Source organism: Spermophilus citellus (genome assembly GCF_964194105.1).
Source record: "Spermophilus citellus genome assembly, chromosome: X".
Lineage (NCBI taxonomy): Eukaryota > Metazoa > Chordata > Mammalia > Rodentia > Sciuridae > Spermophilus > Spermophilus citellus.
In genome coordinates, this window is record NC_138190.1 from 64,555,765 (window position 1) to 64,571,780 (window position 16,016).

Genomic DNA, 16,016 nt, shown 5'->3' on the forward strand with positions numbered 1-16,016 from the left:
ATAAGGCTGTGGGTAGAGCTCAGTAGTAGAATGCTCCTGGGTTCAATCCTCAACACTGAAAAAAAATACTTACATAGATGTATATAAGTCTATAAGTGAATACATATTTAAAATAGGTAAAACTTGCAGATGCTCTAAATATCTATCAAAAAGGAAATAAATTGTGATGCATTCATACTACAGAACACTACACAGCTGCTAAGGACAATGAGCTAAATCTGTGCATGACATGGAAGTACATGTGTAAACAAAAAAGAGTCTAGAATAAAACTATTAACAGTGATTACCTTCTGACAAGTGACTTTCTCTTTTTACTTTATATACTTCTCTATTGCTACAGTTTCATTAAAGTAAGCATGTCTTACTTTAGTATTCAGAAAAAAATTATAAAGTAAAAGGTAAAAATGGCCATTTTCTTTGCTTGAATTGGATGCATTTTTTTTTAGACATTTGCCAATAGATTTTTTTCCAAATACAAGAAAGAGTAAACAGGTCACGTACAGTTCCTGATTTAAAAAAAAAAAAAAAGGAACCAGGAAAGAGCAAAGTTTAAAAGTGACAAAGAAAGAGGATATTGTAGAAAATAAAGGAAGTAAAGAAAAAGAATAATAAGAGAAGACCAATAGAGAATGTACCAGAAATGTACCATTATTTTACCCAGCACTAAAATAATGAACAGAATGTCATTGTTTAATCTTTAAATTTGTAAGTTTCTAATTTCATTTTAAATTTGTAAGAGAAGAAGGAAAAACTGAGATATAGATTTGTTCAATTACAGGAGAATTTTAAATAAGCAGCAGCAACAACAAATCTTACCTATACTGAGTTTTAAAAGAAAACTAAGAAAATCCAACTGTGATTTAGAAATAATAATCTCAGAGAAAAAGGAACAAACCAGTTCTCAAACTTTCTGGTTGAGGATCTTCAGAATGATAAAACACACACACACACACACACACACACACACACACAACCCACATCCTAATCTGACTTTGGGGATGAATTTGAGACAAAAGAATTTATAATATTTCCATAACCAAACTGAGTTGTCTTCTCTAAAACTAGTAATATATAAAATCTATCAAAGTAGGAATAAGACATAGATAAATTATATTAAAATCCTGCATATGAGTAATTACTGAGATTTATATGTTAAATGAAGATTCTGACATTAGAATATGCTGGAGATAAGAGAATATTTTTTTTACTCAAATTCAGCATCAAGAAAAATATCAATAAATCTTTCTTGGGCAAAATAACTTCAGAGGTCATACTGCCTTGATAAGTAAGATATTATGATTATTCCAACCTTCCTAAAAATGATAAAACAGATCACCTTTATGACCATTCTTTCTACTAAAAAGACTAAAATAACTGGATCCATACACTCTGTCATTTCCTTCTGAGTCCTATGGCATGACATTGTTTCCAGAAAACAATTTTTAATTTTTTTTTTTAGTTGTAGATGGACACAGTACTTTTATTTATTTATTTTTATGTGGTGCTGAGGATTGAACCCATTGCCTCACATGTGCTATGCAAGCCCTCTACCACTGAACTACAACCTCAGCTCCAGAAAACAAATTTTGTTTTTACAATATCCTTAATTAATAAGCAAAGAAATACAGTGATTTTATTCATAAATTTTTATAACCTTTAAAGTATTCAATACAAAGATACTTTATACTTAGATTATATAGCACGTAACATCATTTCGCAGAGCCAGTTAACAAAGCCTTTAAGGTGACTGGAAAAAAAGTGACACAAATTCATTTCTAAATTATATTCTAAACATACAAATGAGTTGGGTGTGATGGTCCCACCTGTAATCCCAGCGACTCAGGATGCTATGGCAGGAGAATCAAAACTTTGAGGCTAGCCTCAGCAACTTAGTAAGACCCCATTTCAAAATAAGAAAAAAGCTGGGTGGTTTTTTTTTTAATTTTTTAATATTTATTTTTTAGTTCTCGGTGGACACAACATCTTTGTTTGTATGTGGTGCTGAGGATCGAACCCAGGCAGCACGCATGCCAGGCGAGCGCACTACCGCTTGAGCCACATCCCCAGCCCAAAGCTGAGTGTTTAGCTCAATTGTAGAATACCCCTGGGTTCAATACCATGCACCATACACACACACACACACACACACACACACACACACACACACACACACGAGATACAAATGAAAACTTCATTATTTCCAGTGCATTTGGGGGAGGATGATGGGGAATGAATTTAGAGGTGCTTTACCACTGAGCTAAAACCCATTTTATTTTTTAATACAGGGTCTCACTACGTTGCTTGGGGCCGTGTTAAATTGCTGAGGCTGGCCTCAAACTTGTGATACTGCTGCTCAGTCTCCCAAGCCACTGGGATTACAGGTATGCATTACTGAGCCCAGCTCCAGGGCACTTTTAAAGCCTCTATAATGCCTGTTTCCTCTCATTTTTGCTCTTTACACAGATGGAACCATATTACATGTAAAATTTTGCTCTATGTATTTTTAGCATATCTTATACATCATGTATCAAGATATATAAACTTCCACCAAACAAAACAAAACTATGCTGGGAATGTAGCTCAGTGCTAGCGCATTTGCCTAGTATGCCTGAGGTCCTGGGTTCAATGTCCAGCATTGTAAAACAAAACATCTATTCCAAGAGAAGATATAGAGCTACCATTTTATAAAATTATTATGATATTCTCCATTGTGTGGACATGCCATATGTTATTTCATTAGTTCCTTTTGGATTAATATTTAGGTTGCATTAATTTGGTTGCTACTGAGGATTGTACTCAGAGGCACTTAGCCACTGAGCTATGCCCCCAACTATTTTTATTTATTTATTTTTATTTTGGGAGAGAGTCTTGCTAAATTGCTGAGGTTGGCCTTGAACTTGTGATCCTCCTAACTCAGCCTCATAAGTAGTCAATTTCAGTTTTGTGCTATTGGAAATACTGCTTCCATGAATATTTTACATAAAATTCCTAGAAGTGGGATTGTTAGATCAAAGGGCATGGAATATACTACCTAAACTTTTTTTTTTTGGTACCAGGGATTAAACCCAGGGGTGCTTAACCACTGAGCCACATCCCCAGTCCTTTTTTATATTTTATTTAGAGACAGGGTCTCGCTGAGTTGTAAGTGCCTCACTAATCTTCTGAGGCTGGCTTTGAACTTGAGATCCTCCTGCCTCAGCCTCCAGAGTTGCTGGGATTACAGATGTGGACCACTGCCCCAGGCTACTCCCTAAACTTGGATAAACAGTGCCCAATTGCCCTCCAGAAATATATCAATTAATACTCTTAGTAACAGCTTATAAAAGTAGCTGGGCACAGTGGCACACGCCTGGAATCCCAGTGGCTTGGGAGGCTGAGGCAGGAGAATGGAGAGTTCAAAGCCAGCCTCAGCAATGGTGAGGCATTAAGGAACTCAGTGAAACCCTGTCTCTATATAAAATACAAAATAGGGCTAGGGATGTGGCTCAATGGTTGAGTGCCCCTGGGTTCGTTCAATCCTCAGTATCCGCCCCCACAAAAAATCATTTTTCTTTCTATAAGACTTTTTCAGAAGAACTGATGTGAATGCTTCTCAAATTATTCCATGAAATAGAAAGGGATGGAACACTTCCAAATTCATTAAAAGAAGACAGTATCACACTCATTCCAAAACCAGATAAGGATACATGAAGAAAACTACAGATCAATAGCGCTGATAAATTTAGTTGCAAAAATCCTTAATAAAATATTAGCAAATCACATTCAACAACATATTAAGAAGATTGTACACCACAACTAAGTTGATTTCATTGCAGGGGTGCAAGAATGGTTAAACATGCAAATCAATAAATGTATTTCATCACATAAATAGAATTAAGGACAAAGATCACTTAGACATCTTGATAGATGCAGAGAAGCTTTCAACAAAATTCAGTACTCATTTATGATAAAAACACTGAAGAAACTATGGATAGAAGGAACCTACTTTGACATCATAAAAATGAATGGTTTATGAAAAACCCAAAGCCAACATCATAGCGAATGGGGAAAAACTGAAAGCATTTTCTTTAAAATCTAGAACAAGACAAGGATGTCCACTCTCACCACTTGTATCTAATATAATCCCATTCATAATATCCTTAAAAATATTTAGAAATAAATCTAACCAAGGATCATCAAAATACAAATGACATTCTTCACAGAACTAGAAAACAGCAGTCTAAAAATTCATATGAAGGTAAAAGCCCCAGAATAGTAAAAAAAAAAAATTAAGCCAAAAAAGCAAAGCTGGAGACATCATAATCTCTGACTTGAAAGTATATTACAGATTATAATAACAAAAACTGCATGATACTGGCATAAAAACAGACACATAGATCACTGGCACAGAACAGAAGACAGACAAACCCACACATCTACAGACATCTGATCCTTGACAAAGGTCCCAAAAACACATTGGAAAAAAGACAGCCTTTTAACAAATGTTGCTGGGAAAACTAGTTATCCATACATAGAAGAATGAGACTAGATCTTTATCCCTCACCCTGTATAAAAAAAAATCAACTCAAAATGGATCAAAGACCTTGTAATTAGACTAGAAACTATGCAACTTCTAGTAGAAGTCAACACTCCAACATAGAGGCGCAGGCAAGGACTTTCTCAATAGAATCCTTAAAGTTCAGGAAATAATGGCAAGAGCTAATAAATTGGTGACATCATTGGGCTGGGGATGTGGCTCAAGCGGTAGCGCGCTCGCCTGGCATGCGTGCTGCCCGGGTTCGATCCTCAGCACCACATACAAACAAAGATGTTGTGTCCACCGAAAACTAAAAAATAAATATTAAAAAAAAATTTTAACTAAATAAATATGTAAGGTCTTATCTACGTGGGTTTGATTACAGAAACTAAGTATTCTCTAAATAATGAAAAAAAAAAGAATACAAACACTGGGCTGGCATTGTAGCTCAGCGGTAGAGAGCTCGCCTAGCACATGCAAGGTGCTGGGTTCGATTGTCAGAACCACATAAAAATAAATAAATAAAATAAAGGTATTGTGTCCAACTACAACTGAAAAAAAAATAATAAACAAAAGAATACAAACACGTGGGACTGGAGTTGTAGCTCAGTGGTACAGCACTTGCCTCGCATGTATGAGGTCCTGGGTTCAATCCTGAGCACCACATAAATAAATAAATAAATAGGTAGGTAGGTAGGTGGGTGGATAAATAAATAAATGAATGTATTGTGTCCATCTACAACTAAAAATATTTAAAAAAAATAAAGAATACAAACACAACTGTGATCCCAGTAACTTTGAAGGCTGAGGCAGGAGAATCACCAGTTCATGGCCAACTTATGGAGGACCTAAGCAACTTAATGATACCTTATCTCAGAAAAATAAAAATACAAAGGGCTGAGGATATGGCTCACAGGTAAAACATCTCTGGGTTCAATCCTCAGTATAAAAAAAAAGAACATAAAAAATAACAAATTCAGGAGAGGATGTAGATAAAAAGGAACACTTTAACAATTTTGGTAAACTGTAAATTAGTACAATCACTATGGAAATCAATATGAGTGTTCCTCAAAAGAGTGGGAATGGGATCATACTATGACCCAGCTATACCACTCCTCAGTATTTACCCTAAAAATCTAAAGTTGGGCTGCTGGAGTAGTGGCTCCATGGTAGAGCATTTGGCTGGCATATGTAAGGCACTGGGTTTGATTCTCAACACCACATATAAATAAATAAAATAAAGGTCCATTGACAACTAAAAAACATAACAGCCAAACTATGGAAACAGCCTAATCTGTCAATAGATGGATAAAGAAAATGAATATATACACAAGGAGTTTTATTCAACTGTAAAGAAGAATGAAATTGTGTCATTTACAGGAAAATGGATGGAACCTGAGTACGTTAAGTGAAATAAGCCAAACTCAGAAAGTCAAGGGTCATATGTTTGCTCTCATATGTGGAAGCCAAAGGGGAAAAAGGAGAAGAAAGATAGTAGATGATCTCATGAAAAACAAAGGGAGGGCTGGGGATATAGCTCAGTTGGTAGAGTGCTTGCCTTGTATGCACAAGGCCCTGGGTTCAATCCCCAGCACCACAAAAAAAAAAAGGGGGGGGGAGATCAGTAGAGAAAAAGAATCAGAGGGAGGGAGGGAGGGAGGGAGGGAGGGAGGGAGGGAGGGAGGGAGGAAATATTAGGGAATAATATTGGCCATATGTGCATATACAAATATCTAACAACAAATTCCACCATTATGTACCACTATAATACACCAATAAAAATATGAATAAATAAATTTAAATTTCCTGACATACAAAGACTATCAATAATTATATTAAATAATGAGTCATCTTTTTATTATTTTTTTTGAAGTACCGGGGATTTAACTCAGAGCTTCATGCATGCTAGGCAAATGTCCCACCCTCAAGCTACACCCCCAGCCCTTTTTATTTTGAGACAAGGTCATGCTAAGTTGCACAGGCTGGCCTTAAACTTACAATTCTTCTGCCTCAGGCATGTGCCACCACATAATCTTACATGCATATGTATATTTGCATAGGAAAGTTTGGAAGACTAAATAGTTATATTGATATTAGTAGCACTATTATAATATTTTGCTGCATTTTGTTTTCTCCAATAAACGTACATTACTTAATGAAATAAATAAAAGAGGTGATATGAAAATTTCTACTAACCTATCTAACATATTCTTTCTCCCCCTTGGATAAAAAACTGATTCAGATCCAGTTGGAAAATCCACAAAGGAACCCCTACATCGTTAGTATCCAGGTTTAATAAAATAAATTAAGACAGTAATAACTCATGTGGTGTCAAACTCATAAAAACTCACTACCCACATATATTCCTCAAAGAAGTTCAAATACCAGGTTGGTTAATCCAGTTCTATAAGAATCCTGGGACATGCCTAGTTCTAGCAGGCTGTTTTATAAGGATCATATGACACCTAATGTTTATAAGGCAATTTAAATTTTTAAGGAAAATAAAGGTGCTAAAACTGAGTCTTCTTGAAAACTTTGTTCTCTATATCATTTAAATTTTTAGGATACTTATAAAAGGAAAGCAATTACCTCCCATCCTGAGCTACCCGGACTATAAGATACATCTTTTCCTATTAACAGTCCAAGGAGTGTAAGTATTACACTCAGAAAATTTATCATTAACTTATATAAATTGTCTACTGAAAGTTCAAGCAGTAGTAAGTTTTCTCTGGTATAATCATCAAATTTCAGTGAAATGAGAAGTTAAATATGTAAGTATATATATATATATATATATATATATATATATACCACACACATATGAGTCCCCATTTTTAAACTGAATAACACATTTAGATGACTGTCCATATGACATAATGGTTAACAAGGTCCTATTTGGTTTCTTTAATTGAACTTTCCTTTCTTTCCCTCTATATACACATTTATTTGCTACTGAAAATTAAAACAGCACATCAAAATTTCTTTTTATTGCAACTCAAATTTTTGAAAACCAGAAAATCTAATTATCTACTCTAATTATTACACTCTAATCAAACTATCCAATATTCTCTTTACATCTCTTCCAGTTCCTGAGTTTTATTTCAGATTTCAGGCTTTTAAAATCTCCAGGAAGACTTGAGACCTACTGGTATTTCTTTGAGTCAAACAGAAAAGTAAAAGTAACGTATATTGAAATCATTTATGCACATTTTAACTGCTCATATTCCTTATAAATTACTGGCTTTAAGGCATGAAGGATCCCTAACACCAAAAAAAAAATGCAAAAGAATAAAGACATCACAGAACTCATACATAAGCTATTCAAAATCATTGGTATGCAGTCTAAGCATAGAAAAGTGTGCCTAAAATTACCATCATGAAGAACAAGTACAATTTATGCCTATACTGACTCTGTGTCCTAATCATACCCTATTCTAGCATTCTCAGAAGGATCCCATCCATGATATACGCAAAAACTGCAGGTACATTCGAATGGTACACTTCGTGTTTCACTCTGAACTTCCTTAAGATTGTTGTCTCTTTCTTGTTTTTGAAGACTTAGGAGATATCTCCATCTTTCCACACGGTCTTTCCGTGCAGATAACAATGTCCGGACTCCTCGCCGCCTGTTGGGAAAGCCCTTTCTGACCTCCCATAAGACCCTCTCACTCCTGTCCAGTGGTTGGGGTGGACCTTCTGGCAGAGGGGACGGGCATTTAGCCCAAGGATTCAGAGTCAAGTCATGAAGTTTCTTTACTAGCATTTCTGAACTGACCGGATGAGAGTCCACTGAATTTTCTTCATTTTCAGACATCGGAAAAGACTCCTGGGTCGAGGTTGGGTTAAATTTTTGCAATGGGTCCATTGGGAGGTGAGCAAACCCTCAAAAAAGTTGCTCCCACTGTGGCTTGGGAGGAAAAAAAAACTGTAGCCCTGAGACTAAAACCTCAAACTTCATCAGCTGGTGAGATGAGTGGAGCCCGAACTTTCCTTTTTTTAAAAGCTGGTGAGATGAGTGGAGCCCGAACTTTCCTTTTTTTAAAAAAGTGTTGGGGATCAAAACTCAAGGCCCTGTATATACATATGCTAGGCAAGCACACTGCCACTGAGCCACACCCCTAGCCCATTGAATTACACTTTAAATGCTACCAAGAGTTCCCTTAAACAAATCATTTTAATCTACAAAAGGGTTAAGTATTTAAGAGCAGTGACTCTAGAACAGGCTATATTGGTTCCAATCCTGGCTTTGCCACTTGGTCTCTTTAAGTTTTAACTTTCCTTGGCTAAAAAATAAGAATAGGTATAGCATTGCTATAAGTATTAAGTGAAATAGTCTATGCAAATTGCTTAGTATAGTTTCCTCAAACAAAGTCAACTATCAATGCATAAGAACTGTTTTCTGTTTTTTATTAGAAATATTACAATGTGTTGGTAGCATTGAGAGTCAAATCATGAATGCAGTGCCCAGCATTAAGGATTATCGTTTACTTGATTAAGAACCTGTAGAGTGAAATTGTATTGAGTGATCTGAATGAATAAAGCATTGAGCAGGGGAAAAAAAGAGTCAAATCATGGAAAGGATATTTTGCAAGTCTGCAAAAACAAGCAATTCAGGCTGGGGTTGTGGCTCAGTGATAGCCACTTAGCACATGCGAGGCCCTGGGTTTGATCCTCAGTAACCCATAAAAATAAATAAATAAATAAATAAATAAATAAATAAATAAATAAATAAATAAATAAATAAATAAATAAAAGTATTGTGTCCAACTACAACTAAAAAACAAATATTAAAAAAACCAAGCAATTCTCTTTTATGATAATTCTTTAAAAATATCCCACTTGATGTTCATAAATGTGGACAACCTACCTAAAGCTATCTTCTGCCAGTCCCCCTATCACAATCTCTTTTTTTTTTCCTTTTTGGTACTAGCAATTGAACCAGGCCTTGTGCATACTAGGCAATCATGCTACCACTGAGCTATACCCTCAGACCTTTTTAGTTTATTCTGAGACAGGGTCTTGTTAGTTGCCCAAACTGGCCTTGAATTTTTAATCCTCCTGACCCAACTTCTGAAGTAGCTGGGATTAGAGGTGTGCACCATCATACCCATCTAAAACATCTTGTGTTATATTTCATCACAACACCCATCACTACTTGATATCTATTTCCTTTGTTTAGTTAATGTCAGTCTCCCCTTTCCACAACATAAACTCCATGAAAATAGAAAAGCATAATGGTTAAAAACACAGACTCAGAAGCCAGACTGAGCTGGGTGCAGTGACACACTCCTGTAATCCCAGCAACTCTGGAGGCTGAAGCAGGAGGATCACAAATTCAAGGCCAGCCTCAACAACTTAGCAAGGCCCTTTCTCAAAAAGGACTGGGACTGTAACTCAGTGGTACAGTACCCCTGGGTTCCATTGCCAATACTGGGTGAGGGTCAGACAGCCTGGTTTTGATTCTTATCTGATGTTTATTAGCTGTGTAACTGGAAAATTCACCTAACCTCTATGTCTCAGTTTCCTTATCTGTAAAATAGGGATAATAACTTCATCTGTTTCAGAGGGTTGTTTTGAGAATTAAACAATATATGTAAAGTACTCAGAACAGAACCAAGTGCTCAGTAAAAAAAAACTCAATAAATGTTAGTTTTTATTATTGAGCTGGTTCACTGCTGTTATTCCTGCAGATTACACTGGCACTTAATAAACATTTATTAGATAAATGAATAGTAAGATCATAATGTTCCAGTCAGTCTTACAGTTCAGCAAAGTTCTTTAAAGATGGAGTTGGGAAAGAGACTGGGAAAAGGTACTTTCAGTGGGATCAAAGTCTCAGTTCACATTCAATCTACCACCCTAAGTGGAAAGTGTTACTGATCACCATTGGGAAATGATCTAAATTCCTCTGGCAGCTAGGAAAATCCCTAGGTAATCCCTTTTCTACTATCAACAGTGCTTTGTAGGTACTAACTGATTTAACCCTCACAACAACTTTGAGCTAAGCAATACAAATATCCCCCTCTCAACAAATGGGAACACAGAGGCACAAATAGTTTTTTAAGTTGCTAAGTCTAAACTCAAACCCAAGAAGCCATGCAAGGCCCCAAGTTCAATTCCAGCATAGGGAAAAAAATGTTTATTTCTAGAACCCATGCTTTTAACCACTATGTATTTCAGTAGAATAAATGGCAGCTAGCTATCTTTTTCTTGTGGAACCCTGTCATGTCTACTCTTGGGAATTATTTTCTCTGGGGTCATTCAGTTTTCAAAAGAAATATTCTCTAACCACTTACCTGAGGACTAAGTTATATTTGCTGATATATTTGGGAGCAAGGTGAGAGGAAGAGGCTGTCTATTCAGTATGTAGCTTCCACTGAATCTCCCTGCTTCAGTGCCCTGCACTTTGCCCCCTGCCTTTCAGATTCACTTAGTCCAGGGACTACTTCTGGTCTCCTGCCTTGGAGGGCAAGATAGGGGATGTACAGCAGGAATGGGAAGAGACCTGAGCAGTCCAAGTCCTTTGTTCAGTTTTTAAAACCTTTCCCTTATTTTCAGTCTTTGGTCTCCTCTTTGCCTTTCAGGAAGAACCATTTAGCTTCAAGTGCCAAGCCTCTCCTGGGTGATGTGATATTAAAGAACTCAGTACTTATTGATATCTCCCTCTGCAGAAAGCTTCCCCCTCTTACCAGCTTCCAGTAATGTGTTAAAATTATTCCTAATCTGGGGCTGGGGTTGTAGCTCAGCAGTAGAGCACTCACCTAGCATGTGAGAGGCCCTAGGTTCGATCCTCAGCACTACATAAAAATAAATAAATTAATTAATTTAAAAAAACTATAACTAAAAAATAAATATTAATAAAAAATATTCCTAATCTGATGTTCCTCTCTTGTTCTCTTTGTCCTTGCAAGTTTAAGTCTACATGCATGTGGGGGGGGGGGGGTAGGAGGTTACAGGAGATAAAACCAGAGCCTTGAGCATGCTTAGATAAGCATTCTAGCATTGAGCTCAAAACCCAGTACCCACCATCCTTTTTGAGATAGGGTCTTGCTAAATTACCCAGGCTGGCCTCCAGCTTGCAACTCTCCTGCTTCAGCCCTAGGAGTAGCTGGGATTACAAATGTCCGCCATTTGTAATCACACCAGGCTAGGATTAAGCCTTTTAAAGTTTCAGTCATGGTGACACTAAAGTAGGAAGATCACAAATTCAAGCCAGTCTCAGCAACTTATTGAGACCCTCAGCAACTTAACAAGACCCCATCTCAAAACAAAACAAAAAAAATTTTTCAAAAGGGCTAAGGGTCTAGCTTTGTGGTGTAGCACCTAGATTCAATTCCCAGTACCAAATAAATTGAGTTTCACTACCTGGACTGGATATCTTGGCATATACCTGTTATCTCAGCCACTCTGGAGGCTGAGGCAGGCAGATCACAAGTTTGAGGCCAGCTCAGCATCTTAGCAAGCCTTTGTCTCAAAATAAACAATAAAAAGATACAACTCAGTGTTAGAGTGCCTCTGGGTTCAAGCCCCAGGAAAGAAAGAAAAGAAAAAGAAAGAGAAGGGAAAAGAAGGGAAGAAAAAGGAAAAGAAAAGAAAGATAAGTTCGGGCTGGGGATGTGGCTCAAGCGGTAGTGCGCTCGCCTGGCATGCGTGCGGCCCATGTTCAATCCTCAGCACCACATACTAACAAAGATGTTGTGTCCGCCGAAAAACTAAAAAATAAATAAAAATTTAAAAAAAGAAGAGACATCTAGAAAAAAAAAAGAAAGATAGTTTCATTCTTGTCACTCATGGTGGCATGCACCTGTATGTAGTCCCAGCTACTTGGGAGGCAGTGGTGGGTGGATCACTTGAGCCAAGGAGTTCAAGGCCAGCCTGGGCAACACAGCAAGATGCAATCTCAAAACAGCAATAAACCTTCTTTATTGTCATAACAGTAGTTTTGAGGAAGACAAGAGTTAAACATTTGTGGTCAAGTGGCCATGTTTAACCCCATATGCTACTTTTATAGATTTCTTTTTAGCCAGAGGTAGTAGTGCACACCTGTAATCCCAGTGACTTGGGAGGCTGAGATAGGAGGATTGCAAGGTAGAGGCCAGTCTCAGCAATGCAACTTAGCAAGACCCTGTCTCAAAATAAAAATAAATACTGTGTGTAGAAATATATTAAATTTGAATAATTTAGTGACCATGGCAATAGTGAAGTCTATTAAACTGACAATGTATCATAACTGTGCTGTTATCAGAATTATCAGGCATTTCCTTACACCAGATTGTTGTATTTCTCATAGTTTTGACATATTACATGTTGGTGAGCTGTTCTCTCAGACTCTGAAAGTTATTTGTGACATTTTTGTGATTTCAGTGACTTTCATCAAAGCATTTCATGAACTTCACCTATAATATCAGAAGTAAATAAATACATTTGACATGTGCTAATCTACCTAAAATAAATAAATTAAAATTAAAATTAAATTGGAATATAGCTCAGTGATAGAGCACCCTTAGGTTAAATCTTTAGTACCAGAAAAAATGTTACTTTTTCAAATGCAGATTTTAAAAATAGAAGATAAGGGCTGGAGGTATAGCTCAATGGTAGAGCCTCTGCTTAGGATGGGTGAAGCCATGAGTTCAATCTTCAGAACCACAATAAAAATAAAACAGAAAATGACTATGGCTATGAGTGAAAATATGGGTGAAGGGAAGGAGAATTAAAGGAATTAAGACATACTTAGTTCCTATCATATACCAGGCATTTTAAAACACTTTAATGCTGGCTAGGCATGGTGATGCATACCTATAATCCCAGTTACTGTGGAAGCTGAGGCAGGAGGATCACAAGTTCAAGGTCAGCCTGGGTAATCTTGTGAGACCCTGTCTCAAAAAAAAAAAAAAACTTTAATTGTAATAATCACATGAAACTGTCCTTTTTAGAAAAGCCGAAATTCAAGTTCAGAAAAGTAATGAGGGCTCCTTTGCCTAATTTCAAGAATTTAATGAATGGTAAAATCTGACTCTTAACATAGATCTATGAGACTCCAAAAGGTATTCTCTTTCCCCTACTTTTGATGTTGTCTGAAAAGAACAGTTCAGGCAAAAGATGACATGCTTAACTCAAGTAGTGATCAGCTCCCCTGGAATTAGGAAGGGGGGAGGGTAGAGCTGGAATTAGGAAGGGGGTAGGTTCAAGAGATTATCTGGATATACAGCAACAGCATTATGGTACTGTTCTCAAGCATAGAAAGAACACTCAAAGGTCAGCTTTGTACAGATATAGGCAAAGATTAATACATCAATACATGGCACTATAGTGACAGACACATTCATTCTCACTCATCCTGAGAAGACAAACAATATCCTCTTTTCCCCTTAATCTAAAACAAACATATACTTTTCAACTCTCCCACTTCCTTACCATTTTCTACATTTATATCCTCTACCACTTCTGTCTCAAAATAAAACAAATAGGGGAGCTACGGTTGTGGCTGAGTGATAAATCACTTGTCTCACATGTGAGGCACTGAGTTCAATTCTCAATAAATGAATAAAATAAAAGTCCATCAACAACTAAAAATATATATTAAAAAATAAATAAAATAAAACAGCTAAAAAAAGGAAGAGCTGGGGATGTAGCTCAGTGGTAGAGCACACCTAGGTTTAATCCTTTGGCAGACAAACCATTTGGGGGACTGGACCTGTAGCTCAGTGATAGAGCACTTGCCTGGCATGCATGGGGCCCTCGATTGGTTCTTCAACACCACAGAGAAAAAAGAGACACTATTTTGTCATAATTTTTATAGCTGAAATGTTTACATAGCACAATTACAAAATAATTTAGTACACATCTATTTTTCAGAATACTTTGACTTTTTTATAACATTCTTATTTTTCATAAATCTTCTTTTTTAATAAATATTTTCTTAACTTTATTTTATTTATTTATTTTTATGTGGTGCTGAGGATCGAACCCAGGGCCCTGCACATGTAAGGTAAGCGCTCTACCACTGAGCCACAACCCCAGCCCCATAAATCTTCTTTTTTTATCCCAAAGAACAATTTTCACCACAAAAAAACAAACACTTTATAAAGTCCAGATTTATATTCCCACCCACACACAACCCTTCAATTCCTTTATTGTACTTTTCATAGACTTTGGCTAATAAAGGTAACATTCTCTCCCATTCAAAGTTAAATTACTGTCAAGATAGACAAGAGTGTACTGGAATTGTGTAGATCAGTTTTCAGGAAAGGAGTTTTAAAGGAAGGAAATAACAATTCAAAATTGTCAAGGACAAATGTTTAGTCAGGTTATTTTTATACAGATGAATATAAATGAATTCAGAGAAGGCCTATGTCATTTCAACTTGAAAACTCTAAGGAGTTTTCAATTGGCAAATTTAAAGTGATTTGTTAATAAATAAGAAAAAGCCCAAATATAGCCTTCTCAAATCCAAAGTATTTCTGTAAATAAAACAAAGTGTGTGATGACTCAAATACATATTTGTTGAACAGAAACAAAGACAAACGGTCATCAAAAAAAATATTTATGGAACTGGGGTTATAGCTCAATGGTAGAGCACTTGCCTCACATGTGTGAGGCACTGGGTTCAATTCTCAGCACTGCATATAAATAAATGAATAAAATAAAGGTCCATCAACAACTAAAAAGAATTTAAATAATATTTTCTATTGCCAAGCACAGTAGTATGCACCCATAATCCCACTGACTAGGGAGGATGAAGCAGGAGGATCCCAAGTTCAAGGCCGGCCTCAGTGATTTCACTAAGCCTTAATCAATTTAGCAAGACCCTGTCTTGAAATAAAAAATAAAAAGGGCTGGGGATGCAGCTCAGTGGTTCAGTGGCCCAGGGTTGAATCCCAAGTACCAAAAACAAATAATAATAATAAATCCTATTTTTTGGAATTTAAAGTGTAAATTCAGGGCTGGAAATGTACCTCAGTGGTTACAGCACTTATCTGTCTAAATGTGAGAAGACCTGGGTTCAATCTCCAGGACTGAAAAAAAGGAAAGTTTTGTTTTGGTTTTGGTTTTGGTTTTTAATGTAGCAAACTAAGACTATAATGGTTGAAATCTTTAGAAAGGTTGTTCTGGTTGATGCACTTTACCTACAAGAGATCTCTCTCCCATTTTAGACATGCAATATTCATAAAGTAGATGCCTACCTTTAATTAGTTGGCTTTAAGAGCGATGCACTGTTTTTGTCTGTATGCTGGGCATTGAACTCAGAGTCCCACACATTCTAAGCACATGTTCTACCACTGAACTGTACTCCAAGATTCACCTTTTTAATTCTGAAAACCTGTAGGGAGTTAAGCTACAACTAAATTCCAAATTTTGGCTTTGTATATTCTATCAGATCTTTGAAATAAATTACAAAGCACTTCTTTTTAAAATATTTTTTAGTTGCCGATGGACCTTTATTTTATTTGTTTCTTTGTTTATTTATATGTGGTTGTGAGAATCGAACCCAGTGCCCCAC

At 36.4% G+C, this 16,016-nt stretch overlaps 1 protein-coding gene across 1 annotated transcript; it reads right to left on the reverse strand.

The window, feature by feature from the left end:
- Positions 1–7,934: 7,934 nt before the first annotated feature.
- DPPA3 (developmental pluripotency associated 3) lies at positions 7,935–8,381 on the reverse strand (the record flags this gene model as incomplete). The annotated part of the gene is made up of 1 exon (XM_081277684.1): positions 7,935–8,381. The coding sequence occupies one exon, from the start codon at positions 8,379–8,381 to the stop codon at positions 7,935–7,937; it is 447 nt and encodes a 148-aa protein (XP_081133810.1).
- Positions 8,382–16,016: the final 7,635 nt, after the last annotated feature.